The sequence below is a fragment of the Loxodonta africana genome, chromosome 3, assembly GCF_030014295.1.
Source record: "Loxodonta africana isolate mLoxAfr1 chromosome 3, mLoxAfr1.hap2, whole genome shotgun sequence".
Lineage (NCBI taxonomy): Eukaryota > Metazoa > Chordata > Mammalia > Proboscidea > Elephantidae > Loxodonta > Loxodonta africana.
Genome location: NC_087344.1, coordinates 186317796 through 186333359, shown reverse-complemented (window position 1 = coordinate 186333359; position 15564 = coordinate 186317796). Strand labels below are relative to the sequence as shown.

Here is a 15564-nt window from a genome sequence, read left to right as displayed (position 1 = left end):
TGTTTTACCCCTCCCACCTGGTTCCATCTGGGGAAGAGGGAAAGATATGCTAGTTTGGGAACCTGGCAGAAAAAGGTGTGAGTGTGTGGCTGTGTGTGGCTGGGGGTGGGGCGAGAGGGCGACGGGTTTCTAGAAAAGGCGTTAAAGTAGAAAGCGACCCCAGAGTCCCGGTTACCCAGTCCATCTATGGTTCCCCGCCCCTTTCCTCCCCACAGCTTTCTAGATTGAGTGGATTAGCCGAGAAAATGTACCAAGTGGGAGGACAGAGTTAACTCTTTAGTTCCCAAAAGGTTGAAAGAAGTTGGTTTTTCGGGTGGGTGGGTGGGAAGGTGTGACCTCAGGGCCGCTTCCGGAAAGTGGATGTGTTTGCTCTGTGTTGTAGAAGATTGCTAAAATGCGATCTGCGGCGGTGGGAGAAGGCGTTAGAAATGACCTGTGGAGGTGTAAATTGGGAAGAACAATTTGGGGCATTGGACGGTTGGGCAGCTGGTCCAGACCTCCGTGGAGTCAGTCTGCCCTCTAATGGTCAGTGGAAGTCATTGACGGTATTGCGTCGCTTACCCCCCAATCCTGCGCGTAGGCAGGACAGATCAAACTTCATCGATTCAGCGCACATTGCCAAAGGACCGACTATGGTTCAAGCGCCCGGCTTGATGCGTGTATATAGTCCGTGCCTTTGAGGAGCTCTGTTTGGGACAAATAGCGCAATACAATATGGTTAAGCACTACAACAGAGAGATGGATAAATTGCTAAGATGCCCACATTTAAAGCATAAAAACCCAAACCCGTTGCCGTCGATTCGATTCGGACTCACAGTGACCCTGTAGGACAGATTGGAACAGCTCCACAGTTTCCAAGGAGCAGCGGTGGATCCGAACTGCCGACCTTTTGGTTAGCAGCCAAAGGCTTACCTATTGCACCACAGAGTGCTCAGATAAGAGCTATGAATTCTGCCTGGATTGGGGATCAGGAAAATTTACAAATAATTCGACAAGAATTGAAGGTTAAGAAAGCTATTCTGTGCAGAGAGAACAGAATACTGAAGTATCGTTCCTATATACGGAATTCTAGGAGAATTTTGAATATTGTTATGGTCTAGAGCGGAGGTTGCAAATGGCGCTCACGGGCCAAATTCAGATGGCAGGCATGTTTTGTTTGGCCTTCACTCTCTACCTATATTTTATTTCATTTCCCGCATTAAAAAATTAGCAGACGACACGTAAACATCTCAATTTCTGGCTTTTCTTGAAATATCGGAGGAGCAGGCAATATCGGTCCTGCAGCCCCCATAATCAATCAACTGGAACAAATTACTCCTCAGATCCTTTGGATGAGCCTAGTTCATCCAAGTTCCTGCCCTGCTTCACTCATTCACATCACCTGCCTAGTCATGGTAGGAGTTGTTTTCAGACTGACCTAGCATGTAAGGTGTTTGCACACGGGAATGACTGAGGAGGAGAACCTGCTGCTGAGGGCAGACCCTGAAAGCTTTTGTGTGACTGTGTTAGTTATCTAGTGCTGCTATAACAGAAATACCACAAGTGAATGTCTTTAACAAAGAGAATTTATTCTCTTACAGTCCGCTAGGCTAGAAGTCCGAATTCAGGGCGCAGCTCCAGGGGAAGATTCTCTCTGTTGGCTCTGAAGGAAGGTCCTTGTGATGCATCAATCTTCCCTTGGTCTGGGAGCACCCCAGTGCAGAAACGGCAGGTCCAAAGGACGCACTCTGCTCCTGGCGCTGCTTTCTTGGTGGTATGAGGTTCCCCTGTCTCTCTGCTTGCTTCTCTCTTTTATATTTCAAAGACATTGGCTTAAACACTATCTAATCTTGTATATCTCATCAATATAACTGCCACTAATCCATCTCATTCCATCATAGTGATAGGACTTGCAACACATAGGGAAATCACATAAAATGGTGGACAATCACACAATACTGGGACTCATGGCCCAGCCAGACTGACAGACATTTTTGGGGGACACAACTCAATTCATGACAGTGATAGACTAAGAATTGCTTAATGTCTGTATCCTGTAAGGGGGGCTCCAGAGGCAGTGGAGGTAGATAGGAGATTGGGAGATGTTTCAAAAGTAGAATCAATTAGATTTTTGGGAAGGGAAGACAGTTTACAAATAACTGAGGCTGGGTGGGGATGAAAACAATTTTAGTCTGTTGAGTTTGAGAAGACTGTGGATACCCAAATGGAGGTGTCCCATTAGCTACTAGGTTAGTGGAGCTGGAGTCAGAAGAAATGACTGGACTAGATATACAGTTTAGCCCTGAGTTGTTATGCAAATGATGCACGTATTATGTTTTTGCCAACGGAGCAACCCCCTTGCACGTTATTTTCCTAGGCAGTATGTGCGTTATATGTGTGGGTACGTTATTTAGGTGTGCAGGTTATTTGCGAAAAATATGGTTATTGAGCTCCTCTTTCAATATCGCTGGACTAAATAACTGAGCTGGAGACAACTACAAGTGCTGAAAGAAATATTTTTTCAAAAATCAAAGAACTAATAAGATAGTGAGGAATTGTTGGTCTGAGAGATGAAAGGACAAGAAAACAAAGAGCTGAGCCCAGCTGTAGGGCTGTTTTTGCCCTGGGTTCATTTGCTGATCCAGAACTGGTGGCAGAAAATAGGCTGGCAGGCTGTTGTTTTTCTTAGCTGCTTTTCAGTGGATTTGACTCATGGCGATCCCATCTACAATGGAATAGGAGATTGCCCGGTCCTACACCATCTTCACGATCCTTGGCATTCTGGAGTCCATTGTTGCAGTCACTGTGTATTCTGAGTGCCTTCCAACCTAGGGGGCTCATCTTCCAGCACTATATTGGAAACTATTCTGTTGTGATCCAGGAGATTTTTACTGGCTAATTTTCAGAAGTAGATTGCTAGGCCTTCCTTTCCAGTCTGTCTTGGCCTGGAAGCTCCACTGAAACCTGACCACCATGGGTGACCCTGCTGGTATTTGAAATACTCGTGACATAGCTTCCAGCATCACAGCAACATGCAAGTCACCACAATATGACAAAGTGACAGACAGGTGGTAAGGCTAGTGAGACAAAAATTGGAATGCAAATATCCCCAAAGGTGAGGACTCTGGTAAACTACCTTCCTGTTTTAGGTTAGGACCGACCCCGAAAGGCTGTACTCCTAGGGGAAATTTAGGAGAAGAGTTAACCTGAAGTAAATAGATTACTTTTGTGGGAATGGGACAGTGCTGTATTTCCAATAGTATGGTTCTTTGACTTGACATTAAAAGCTATATAATGATTCTTATTTCATGAAAGATGAGCTTTTATTAAAAAAAAAAAAAGTAAATAGAAAATCCAGAACCAAAATATTCAAAAGCCAAAATTAAGGATCAATCGATACATTTAACAGCAGGTTAGACTTGATTGAGGATCAATTAGTGAATTGGAAGAAAGGACAGAAGAAACTACCCAGAATAAAGCATGGAAAACAAACGAACAAACAAAAAAGAAAAGGAAAACATGAAAGAGACATAGAGGATACTGTGAGAAAGGCCAACACACCTTTACTTGGAATTTCAGGAAGGAGAGAAAATAGAGTAGAAGCAATATTTGGAGAGAGGTGGCTGAGAAGTTTAAAAATGCATGAAAGGCGTCAAGCCATGGATTCTTGAAGCTCAACAAACCTCAAACAAGGTTAAGAAAAAGAAAATCCATACCTGGACCCAGCAGAATAAAACTGTAGAAAACTAAATCAAAGAAAAAATATTTAAAAAAGAAAAAAAAAAAGGATAGATAACTTTCAAAGGAGCAGCAATTAGACTGACAAGTGTTTTTTCTACAGCAAAAAATGGAAGCCATAAGACAGTAGAATAATATTGTAAAGGTGCTGCAAGAAAATAACTTTCAAGCTTGAATTCCATACCCAGAGAAAATATCCTTCAGTAACAACTGTGAAATAAAAATATATTCAGACAAACCAAAACCAAGAGAGTCAGCCACCAGTAGGGAAGCACTGAATTCTAAAGGGTATTCTTCAGGCGGAAGGAGTATTACCCCAGATGGAAGGTTGGAGATGCAGGAAGGTATAAAGAGCATTAAAATGGCACACGTATGGGCTCCTCTAAATGACCATTAATTTAATAAATAAGTATTAAAGTCTTCTGAGACTTAAAATATAGAATTTAAATACTGTACATATACACACCTACACCTACCCGAGATTAATGAATGTATAGGACCCCAAGAAATCTTTTACAAAAATGTTCATAGCAGCTTTACATATATGACCTCAAATGGAAACAACCCAAAAGTGTTTGCATGTCTCAGCCTGTTTTCGGTCCTGACATCATCAACAGGAGAATGGATAAACAAATGGTGATATATTTACACAAGGGAATGCTATTCAGAAATAAAAAAGAATAAATTGTTGATCAATGCAAATCTGTGCGAGCATCTCAAAACGAGTTGAGCGAAAGAAGCCAGGCATAAAAGAGTACATACAGTATAAGTCCACTTATATGAAGTTCAAGGACCGACAAAAACTAATCCATAATAATAGAGATCAGAACAGTGATTGCCTCTAGGGGCAGGGCAAAGGGGTGTGAAGTGATTTTCGGAGGTCATGGAAATGTTCTTTGTTTTAACCTGGGTGGTGGTTACATGGGCATAATACATTACTCAACATTAAGAAGTAGAAAAAAATGTATGTAATTTTCAATTGATGGGGGAGGGAGGGACGGAATAATAAACGTTACTCTATGAATGCAAAAGAAGGCAAGAAAGGGGAGAAAAGGGATTACAGGTGAGACAACAGAGAGCACATAGTAATACGATGGATTTAAATGCAAATACAGTAAATCCGTACATGTTGTTGACGAAACCTGGTTGAAGGATGAAATATTCCAGAGAATTTGTAAAGTGAGGCGAGAACTGGAGCGAAGCTGGAGAATAGGGATGGTTCGCTACTTTTCTCCTTGCCGCTTCCCGGGGTCCCATCATCTGAGTCATCTCTCCAAGACGTGCTTCTGTTTTCTTTGTAATCCCTCACCATTCAGGGTTTTTCCTCTCTGAAATTAGCTTCTCTTGTCTCAAGTTTCTAGCTTTCTGCACTGCTGCCTGAAATAGCTAAAATCCCCATCTCACTTGCTAGTGTTAAACACAGCTTCCGAATGCCGCATTTTTGAGGCAGGAGAAATTAGAAACATGAAGCTCACATCTACTAAAGAAATTGAAATAACGCAAATTCTTCTTGCTGGGGCAATCAAAAAACTCCCAGATAGCAGAGGATGGTTTCGATCCATCGACCTCTGGGTTATGGGCCCAGCACGCTTCCGCTGCGCCACTCTGCTACCTGGTAAAACTGTGTCACAAAACTCATATAGAAAGTTTTCAATGTACTGGGGGGGAGGGAGGGGGGTCTGATTTGTTGCACAGCGCCATCTAGCGTCTGTTCAAAAATTGTAGCCATTGCTGTTAAACCTGTTCTTATTGGCTGATTCCTGACACACCATGCTTTTTTTTTTAATTGGTTCTCCGGTTTGCCAGGATAAACCAATAGGCGTAAGCGATGGGGTAAGGCGGGAGCCAATCGCGCCGGGTTTTGTTGGGACACGCCGGCAAGCGGCCTCCACAGTTGTTGGCTCCTCGGGAGGGAAGAGGCGGTTTGTGTGGCCTCCATTGTTCGGGATTTAGGGCGCCATGAGGTAAGGGGGCCAGGGTGCCCTAGGAATGTTTTCAGTATTCGACTGGAATTTTGGGGAAGTCGGAGGAGCTGAAGAGGCCGCATATCGGAGGGCTAGCCTACGACCTGATAACTCCTGTCCTGGAAGACGGGGAGGGGTCGGAGGCCGGTCGGGTCGGGAAACTGGGGCCTGGGAATGGGGTGGGTCCTGGAAGTGGGGAGGCGGGTTTGACACCTTCGTCCTTTAGGGGCTTAGGTAACGGGGGTGTGCTCGGGTCCCGGGAGGAGTACCCCCCATTGAGACTGAGCAGGCTGGAACGTGTCGCATTCATCCTCAATGCCAAGTGCTTGATAGAGTATATGCTCCTATGTTATTGATAGTCCCAGAAGTATTAGGATTGGCGTGTCCTAGGGATTATGGTGTGTTTCTCGTAGGGCCTCGGTATCTGGGCCCCGTCATTACCTGGCGTATGGGTTGTGATTATCCAGAATGAAGAGGTCCTAGGGGAGGGGCTGGGGGAGAAGTGTAAATGATTGGGATGGGGGTCGCTTGACTTCCCAAGGGAGGTTCAGAGCGATGGAGGCAGGCTAGCTTGAAATGATGTGGCTGGTAGAGTGGAGATGCTTTCATTGAAGTCAAGAGAAAATAAAATCCTCTTATGCATTTCTAGGGGTGACAGAGGCCGTGGTCGGGGTGGGCGCTTTGGCTCCAGAGGAGGTCCAGGAGGAGGGTGAGTGCCAGTTTTTAACATCTTTGCACTGGTTGGTTCCTGTTTGAAACACCTAAATAAGAGTAAATGGTCCGCTTTTGTGAGGTCCATCTATGGTTTAGCAATACATGCTGTCCTGTTAAATGATGAGTTTGACCCCACTTTCCTAACAAGGATACCCCCCAGCAGACTCTCACTGATTCGGAGGACAGACATGTTTTCAAAATTCCTCATACATTATAACCACGATATATGATCATATTTACCAGTTGTCAGTGGTTGGGTGAAAGGTTGGGGTGCAGTATGCAATTATAATTTTGAGTGATCATTTTTTTCTCTCAAAGTTTTATATGTTTAGGAGGCTCAGTGACCTCTGGAATGCTAAAAGATGTACGTACCTCTTGATTTCAGCATGTAAGAGGTGCTAGAAAACCGAATTTTTGGAAGGAAACATAAAAACATTGTTTTGGCTTGTGCCAGAAATCTCATTTGATTTGATTTCTGTGTTGTGAATAATTTAGACTATTTTTTTTTGTTTTAGGTTCAGGCCCTTTGTGCCTCATATCCCATTTGATTTCTATTTGGTGAGTACTACTTTGGGTTAATATGAGTTTCTTGGCCACAGTTTATCTGTAGATGTAGAGATGGAGCCCAACATCTCCCTGTAATGAAGTCAAATGGTGGGTAGAGTAGGAAAAGGGGTCTGTGAATGGGTATGGGGTTTTGTAGATTGCTTCACATAAATTGTCAGCAGGGTGAAGAGAGAATTCTTTGGCTACTGTTGGCAGTAATATGATTATAATCTTTATTTTGGATAATTAATTGTATTCCTGGCTTATCTGTTAATAATAAGGTAGTTTAAGCTTAAATTATGGCTGTTGCTTACAGATTGTATCCGTGTATTAACATCTTCAGGAATAAAACCAAGTGCCGAATTTTCTATTTTCATTTTTTCTGTTGTAGCAGCAGAAATAAGTCTTTCCTGTATATCATTTTTGGTAAATAGAACATGTAATAGTTGTTTATTTCTGGTTCAGTGTGAAATGGCCTTCCCCCGGGTCAAGCCAGCACCTGATGAAACATCCTTCAGTGAGGCCTTGCTGAAGAGGAATCAGGACCTTGCTCCCAATTCTGCTGAACAGGTATGTTCTCTTGGCTTCCCTTCTGAGATTTCCCTGAGAAGGTTAGAAAAGTAGATATGGGTGAGTTTAAAAATAATTTTATCAAAGCCTAAACCCTGCAGAAGGTTTAATTATTCTCATTTCTCATATGAGTGGAAACAGCCAGGTGAATACATGAACAGATTATATATGCAGTCAGATTTTTATTGGGGGAATCTATGGGATCAAAATTTGTTCTGGCATATTGAAGGCCAGCAGGGTCAAATTGTTTTTAAAGCCCTTATGTTGGTACTGGAACCCTGGTGGTGAAGTGGTTAAGAGCTTGGTTACTAACCAAAAGGTTGGCAGTTCAAATCCACCAGATGCTCCTTGGAAATTCTATGGGGCAGGTCTACCTTGTCCTATAGGGTCGCCATGAGTTGGAATCACTTCATCAGCAATGGGATTTTTTTTAATGTTCGTACTGACTCAGCTTGTATAGAAGGGATTAGAGAAAAATACTCAAACCTTGAGAAACTGTAATTTTTCACTTTAGGTTATTTTTGTTTCATGCTGTTTTTCAGGCTTCTATCCTTTCTCTGGTGACAAAAATAAACAATGTGATTGACAATTTGATCGTGGCCCCAGGGACATTTGAAGTGGTGAGTTTTTGTTGATTTAGTTCTAGGAAAGGGCGGGCTTAGTACCATGGATGTTTCCTTGGCTCCTGTCTGAATTCTTCAGTTGCCTTTTATCCAAATCCCAGCCTAAAGTGGAAGAGTACAGTGGCATTCCTTTGTAGTACTGATCTTGGAAATGAGACACATACCATCGTTATCAGTTATCCATGATTTAGCAGGCTCTCATGTGGTTGTTTTGGGGATATGATTTGATCTCTGCTGCATCCAGATCTGGGTAATAAAGAAGCTTGTTGTAATAGAGCTCCAAAAAGAACAAGGCAGACTTTTTTCTTCTAAATTTTTCTTCCGCAATCCCTTTTCCAACAGCAAATTGAAGAAGTCCGACAGGTAGGATCATATAAAAAGGGAACAATGACCACAGGACACAATGTGGCTGACCTGGTGGTAATCCTAAAGATTCTGCCAACATGTGAGTGCATCTCTTTGTGGCCATGGTAGCAAAACACAGTGTTTGGGTTTGGGGCATAGTAATCTTCAAAATTAAGAAGACAAATGGGAATTTTTTTCTTTTTAATGTGTATTCAGGTGATAAGGGGCAAACTCTGGAGTGTTTGTGAGAAATGTATGGCCAGTTACTGTAGGGCAGTATCTTAACTGGGGGTAGTAGTTTTGCTTCCAGGGGACATTTGATCTAGAGACATTTTTGGTTGTCACAACTGGAGCGGGGATGGTGCGTTTATTACTGGCATCAAATGGCTAGAGGCCAGGGATGGTGCTAGACATCTTACAGTGCACAGAACAGCCCATCTATAACAAAGAATTATCCAGCCCCAAATGTCAGTGCCACTGATGAGAAACCCTGCTATAGGAAAAGGGTTTTCCTAAAGGAAGGGTTGGCCTGTTCCCTGAGCCCTCCAATTTCTACTTCCAAGCCTTAGCTCCCCCTTTTAAAAGTGTGTGCAAAGTAGCTTAGAGATGTTTAGAAAATCTACATAAAATTCTTTTCCTTTTTTTTTTAAACAATTTTTAGTGGTGAAAAATACATAAAACATCGTCAAAGTATTATAACATTATCTCCTTTTCTCTCATCTAGTGGAAGCCGTTGCTGCCCTGGGGAACAAAGTTGTGGAAAGCCTAAGAGCACAAGATCCTTCTGAAGGTTTGAGTTGGTTGTTGAAAATGTATTTTAGTGGCCATAGGAGCCAGTTTAATTCATGACACTTAGAGTATAATTTAGTTCACTTGTAACAAAGTCAGGTCAGGCTGTATGGAAGAGCAGCAGAGTTTTTTGTTGGGAAAGGTTTTGGCAGGGACCTCAGGTGTTCAAAATCCATTTCACCTCTCTTCTAAGTCCTGTTTCTAAATCTTCATTCTGGACTCTTGTTGCTGTTTTAAACAACCTGTCTGTTTACCCCACTCCCACCCTGGATTTAATTTTGATCATTTAATGGAATGTAATTATTAATAGTTTTTTTTTCCTTTAGTTTTGACCATGCTGACCAATGAAACTGGCTTTGAGATCAGTTCTTCTGATGCTACAGTGAAGATTCTCATCACAACAGTGCCACCCAATCTCCGAAAACTGGACCCAGAACTCCATTGTTAGTCCCTTTTTCCACTGCTGGGAAAGTTGGGGGAAATTAAAAACATGTGTAACATTGCTGTTGAGGTTGCTTAGCTTGTTAGCCCACATGAAAGTGTCTGGGATTTGAGGGACCTTAGTTTACCCTGAACTTCACTATCTCCCTCTGTAATTTGGAGATCGTTTTCCCTGCCTGCTAATGAAATTTTCAAAGACAGTACAGCTAGGAAAGCAGTTTGAGAACTTAATCAAAAAAAGGGCTGAGGAAATGTTTATCAGGGGAGATAGGCTTTTGAAGAAAATCGTAGATTCTTGCGTGCTTCTAGGGTTGGCTTGAGGGAGAAATAGTGATTTTTAGACAAGCAGTTTGCTAATCTGGAAAACATGGAGTGGTTTAAGGAAGAGCTAAGTTATCCAGGCCTCCTTCTAAGTTCTTGGACTGTGATAGTGGGATTCGATTGTTTGCTCAATGATAGGAATGTCTGACCTTTGCTTGTCTTCTAGTGGACATCAAGGTGTTGCAGAGTGCCTTAGCAGCCATCCGGCATGCCCGCTGGTTTGAGGAAAACGCCTCTCAGTCCACGTGAGTCCCTCCCTGAACATGTAAGATTACTTGATCCCCCTAACTACAGTGAACAATAGGATACCCCCATATTTCCTCTGACAAAACTATTTTGGATGTGATCTAATTTTGATTTTTTTCCTTAACCAAGTTTAGACTTGGCAGAAGGAATATGTACTTCTAGAAATAATACAGTCAGCTTCAATTCTGTACTTCAGGTGTGGAAGTACGTGATTTTATTACTTTTAATTTTTGGATCCTTGGTTGTGCAGTGCTTAAGCACTCGGCTGCTAACTGAAAGGTTGGAGGTTCGAACCTAGCAGCTGTTGCACAAAAAGATGTGGCAAGTCTGCTTCTGTAAAGATTTACAGCCTTGGAAGCTCTGTGGGGCAGTTCGCCTCTATCCTACAGGGTTACTATGAGTCAGAATCAACTTGCCAGCAGTGGGTTTTGTTTTGTTTTTGTTTTTATATCTCTCGGTTTCTTTTCTTCAGAGTTAAAGTTCTCATTAGACTGCTGAAAGACTTGAGGATTCGTTTTCCTGGCTTTGAACCCCTCACACCTTGGATTCTCGACCTACTGGTAAGTAAAGAAGGGCAGTTGGACTTCTTGACCATCCCTACATAAGAATAATTACTCTGAAACCAACCAGAATCTGAAATTTGGTGAAGCTTAAAAGAAATTTCATTGGTGGACAAGTAATCCAATAACAATTCAAAGTTTATTACTTCCTTAGGTTTTTGGAGTGTTGAACTAAACGGTCAGTTACCGACTTACAGTGCTTCCTTTGTGTTTTTCTTTACTGCTATCATTTCATTATTGTGTCCATACTGGAGGTTACTCAGATTACTCAGTAGCCATTTCAGAATTGCCTCTGAACGTGACAGTTTTGACTGGGTCCTGACGACCAGCTTTCCTCATGTGGATTTAAAGTTTTAAAGATAGAATTATTTTCCAGGGGCACTATGCCGTGATGAACAACCCCACCAGACAGCCTTTGGCCCTCAACGTGGCATACAGGTAAAGTCTGCTTCTTTGGTTTTGGGCTGTTTGTACTTTTTTTTTTTTTTTTTTTACCTTCCTTTAATACCTCCCATTCTGTGTCAGGCGTTGCTTACAGATTCTGGCTGCAGGACTGTTCCTGCCAGGTTCAGTGGGTATCACTGATCCCTGTGAGAGTGGCAACTTCAGAGTACACACAGTCATGACCCTGGAACAGCAGGTATTGGGACACCTATTAAATGGCCTGTTCTGCTCTACTCTACTCGTAAATACTCCTGACCAGAAAGCAAAGGAAATGGAGTCTTTAGAGAGAGGTCAGGGGCTTGGGGTCCTCAAAGATTTTGGTCCTGAGAGTAAAAGTTGTTTTCATCTCCTATTTTTATAAGGTACTTTGATTCTCCCTGCAAATTTAACCTCACTTTTGCTCTCCTTCAGGACATGGTCTGCTACACAGCTCAGACGCTGGTCCGAATCCTCTCACATGGAGGCTTCAGGAAGATCCTTGGCCAGGAGGGTGATGCCAGCTGTGAGTAACCACTGGGTCAGGGGTTCCTTATATAGTCTCTGTTGCCTACAAAGAATTTGTACACTACTCAGATTCTTAATATTTCATGTAAATCATGACTTGTATGCTGGGATACTTGGCTGAAATCACCTTTCTTTTTTAGATCTTGCTTCTGAAATATCAACCTGGGATGGAGTGATAGTGACACCTTCAGAGAAAGCTTATGAGAAGCCACCAGAGAAAAAGGAAGGAGAAGAGGAGGAGGAGAATACAGAAGAACCACCTCAAGGAGAGGAAGAGGAAAGCATGGAGACTCAGGAGTGACCCTCTCTTCATCCCCTTTCCTACTTAAGTGGAAGACTTGAAGCCTAAGCCGATGGCTACTGGGCATTACATGGTGGCATTTCTGTGGGATGGGGAGACAGCAGGAAGGAAACTAAACTTGAGAAGGAAGTGTCATTCCACTGAGTTCTGATTCTGGCTCTGCAGCCAGAAGTCTCCCATTTATGACTATGCCATCCATCTATAGTGAAGCAGGATACTGCTTTTCCTATTACTCTAGAATCCCCAACTCCTAGAAACTGCTCTCAACCAGTACTTCATTGTTGAAATGTTGTAAACTGTTAGTGTCTGGAAATTTTTTTCTAAGAAAAACGATTAAAGTACTTCCTAGTAGGGGCTCTTGGTCTTGCTTTTCCTTGGCACCCGACAGCTTCCCTCGCTTCCTTTTGCTTTCTATACTCTTAACTGAAAATGGTACATAAGTTTTTAAATTATAAACACAATCATAATTTGAAACTATGTGAATTAAAGTACAAACAACTCAGAAGCCTTTCCACATACCAGAGTAATCTAGAACACTGCTGAAGCATTTATTGAATTAAATGGTTCTAGCAACACTACTACTATATTCAAGCCAGTGCAATCAGCAAATAGAGGATGGACAGGGGTCATTCACCTTGACTGTCTGCTGCCTCCTCCAAATCCTCATTGTAAACAAAGGAAAATGAGAAGTCATAGAGGACATGCTGCCCAGGCCCTACAACCAGGCACATACCCGACGGAGCCTCACCTTGTTAACTAGGCTGAAGAAGGAGAAGGAGATGGGTCTTGAGTATGTAGTTTAAAAAATCAAACAGAGAAGCCTCAGCTTATTCTTGGAAGCAAGAGCCATGGTAAGTCCTTTGGGATCCTGAGTCCTGTACACCAGCTTCTTGGGGTCCCCACATGAATGGGTCAGGTTTTAAGTTCTTCAAATAATAGGACTGACTGCTCTTTCAAGGTCTACGGGGCTTAAGTGTCTCCTGGAGTCTTCTCATCATGGCTATGACAAGGCAGCTGGGGAAGAGTACTTAGGATACTCAGGCCACGGGCCTATCTTCTGGCCTGTGTTACTTGCTTGGGGAACCAGGAGGGTAAACTCCTGAATCCAGCATTGCTCTCCTCCGGGCTGTTTCCTTGGCAACACTGTGGTTTAGCCGCCTCAGCCTCTCCTATAAAACACAATTTGAAATCTAATTAACTGCTCTCTGAAAGGCTTTAGAGGTCACTATCAACTAGGTGCTAAAAAATATTTCAAGTTTGGTCCATCTCAAAGTGTTCTAAGATATATATAAGAACATAAAAGAGCAACTAGGCATTGAGAAAAACTTTCTTTTATGGCTGACACTAGTTGACAATTCTTTCCCCAGATCTTTAAAACTGTGTTGAGGACTTTGACACCTCTTGGAAATTGAAGAATACTTTGAGCACTTACAAAGCAAAGAATCACCGTTGGTAAGACACTTTTACCTGGGCATTCTGTAGAATGTTGTTGACCAAGACAACTCGTCGCCGGGCATTAAGCAGCTTCTTCACGTAGGGGTCAAGATCCAGGGCCACCTTCTGATCCTCATTGATGCGGCACAGTTCTGGGGATGGAAATCAGATGCAGCTAACACCTACTGGCTCATCTGTTCTCAGGGAAAGTAGGCTAGTAATGGGCTGGAAAACATTCTTGCACCCACACAGGCCACAGCCACTAGAGACCTAAGGCAACCCTGGAAGGTGTGCACTGGCAGCCCTGACGTCCTGGAAGCAAGTGATAAACCAAACCCAGAGGCTGGCAAAACAAAGTAGTGACAGTGTGTGGGAGAATTCCGAGTACAGGAGGATGTTCACTCACCTGTTGCTAGGTTGTCAATTTGTTCCCGGAGTTCTACCTGACTCTCTCTGCAAAGGGATACAAGGCCCACACGGTCAGGCAACTAAGGAGCTCGTGAAGCTAATTCCTCTATGCGTTTCTCAAGTGCTGAGGGAAGCAAGCCTCAACTTAACCTTCCACCTGCCTTCCTGCCCGTTCTGCCCTGCTTCAATCAATTTCCCAAATTGATTCTTGGTCCCACCTGAACGTCAGGAGACTCCATTTTGGCTCCTCCCTTTCTCGGTCCCGCCCCTACACAGCCGGTTCAAGAGGCCCGCCCACCCTTTCGGGCACCTGACCGCGTGGACATGAGAGTCGAGCTGTTGCACGGCTGGTCGCAGAAACTCGAGGAGCCCCTCGGCGAAAAGATCGCGGCCTGCAGGCCCCGCCACCGGAGTCCCTGCCCCGGACACAGCCGTAGAACCAGCCCCAGCCATCACGAACTATCCTTACACCCGGAACCTGCCGCGAGGGCCGCCGGGAACTGAAGCTCAGCCGAAGTGCGCCGCGAGGGGGCGTCCGGGAAATGCCGTCTCCGAACCAGATGCTGGGATTTCTGGGAAATGGTGTCTTTGGAGCGAGCAGGCTGTGGTCAAGGGCCACGCCCTAGAGCCCCCTGGGAGTTGTAGTTCTTTATAGGCCCTGCAGTGGGGGCTTTTGAAAATTTTAGTTTCCAGCCTGCAGGATGTGAGGGACGGGGCAACTTTTTTTTTTTTTCCCCCGCTGGGGGGAAAGATGAAAAATACTAATCTCCCATTTGTCCGTAGCCTTTCCATGTTAACTTTATGAGAAAAACATTTTATATTCACAGTATATTTTTATATTTCTAAACTAAAAAGTATATTTCTAATGGCACTGAACTGTATAGAAAATTACGTGTTTTCATATGTTCATTTTTTCTTCCCTTGACAAGCTTCCCTGGTTTTGGTTCTCATGACTTTCCAGAGAGTTTACATCTCTTGTTGAATTTTCACCGAGACCCACCCAGCCCTCTGTCCCTCAAGCTCCCAGATGTTCCAGTGGCTAGCAGTTTTCTGGGCCATGCAGAAGGAGGGCCTGTGTGCAGATATGCTCCTGGAAGACAAAAGGGGTCCGTATAGATAAATGGGCACCAGAATGTTCAGCCTTGCGTTTCATCCCCAGGTTTAAACGCGGAGAAAGCGTTGGAATCGCTGTGAGAAAATGGGAGTCAGTAGCTATAAATTGAGACCCCAACAGTGGTAACTTTAAAGCCCTGCACACTTCTTGCTGTTTATTGTGTGTGTGTATGTGTTTTTTTTTTTTTTTTTCTCTTCCCTATATCTTTCCTCTAGTGATTAAAGGTAAAACTCTCATGAGGGACTGGAGGTTTATTTTGGGATTAGCTAACAAAGAAGGGGGCAGCTAGGGCAACTGCAGTCCGCTTCACAGTCAGGCCTTGGGAAGAGGAAGCCCATGGGACAGAAAGAGTGATGACAGTGTTGAAGAAGAAATGAAACAGAGCCAAGTTCCTGAGGCCTGTTCTGGGAAGAGCAAACTGGGGATGGCCTGGGCTGGGAAGGAGCCTTGAAGGTTGATGGTCCAGTGCCTTAACAAGAAGCCCCTGAGTTAGGTGTGGGTTAATAATAGCTGACAAAGCTAA

The 15564-nt window shown here is 43.6% G+C and overlaps 2 protein-coding genes and 1 non-coding gene across 5 annotated transcripts; 1 reads left to right on the top strand and 2 right to left on the bottom strand.

Moving 5' to 3' along the window:
• Positions 1-5255: 5255 nt before the first annotated feature.
• On the bottom strand, positions 5256-5327 carry TRNAM-CAU (transfer RNA methionine (anticodon CAU)). The gene has a single exon. It is a non-coding gene; the product is annotated as a tRNA-Met (tRNA).
• Positions 5328-5571: 244 nt separating this feature from the next.
• ILF2 (interleukin enhancer binding factor 2) lies at positions 5572-12441 on the top strand. Its single transcript, XM_003414914.4, has 14 exons — positions 5572-5681; positions 6331-6390; positions 6911-6953; positions 7407-7511; positions 8054-8131; positions 8477-8579; positions 9204-9269; positions 9595-9711; positions 10197-10275; positions 10749-10836; positions 11213-11274; positions 11362-11476; positions 11692-11782; positions 11925-12441. Exons 1-14 carry the CDS (start codon positions 5677-5679, stop codon positions 12083-12085), a joined length of 1173 nt encoding a protein of 390 aa, XP_003414962.1. The 5' UTR covers positions 5572-5676; the 3' UTR covers positions 12086-12441.
• Positions 7406-14429, bottom strand: SNAPIN (SNAP associated protein). Of its 3 annotated transcripts, XR_002786981.2 has the most exons (6): positions 14238-14429; positions 13926-13972; positions 13553-13671; positions 12834-13254; positions 8299-8380; positions 7406-7544 (listed from the first exon to the last, which is right to left on the bottom strand). XR_002786981.2 is itself a non-coding variant. In XM_003415085.4 (4 exons), exons 1-4 carry the CDS (start codon positions 14378-14380, stop codon positions 13153-13155), a joined length of 411 nt encoding a protein of 136 aa, XP_003415133.1. In that variant the 5' UTR covers positions 14381-14429; the 3' UTR covers positions 12594-13152. The 3 variants fall into 3 exon arrangements, 1 of the variants encoding a protein (XP_003415133.1); XR_002786982.2 differs by lacking the exon at positions 8299-8380; XM_003415085.4 differs by lacking the exons at positions 7406-7544; positions 8299-8380 and having other exon boundaries at positions 12594-13254.
• Between the last annotated feature and the right edge of the window lie 1135 nt (positions 14430-15564).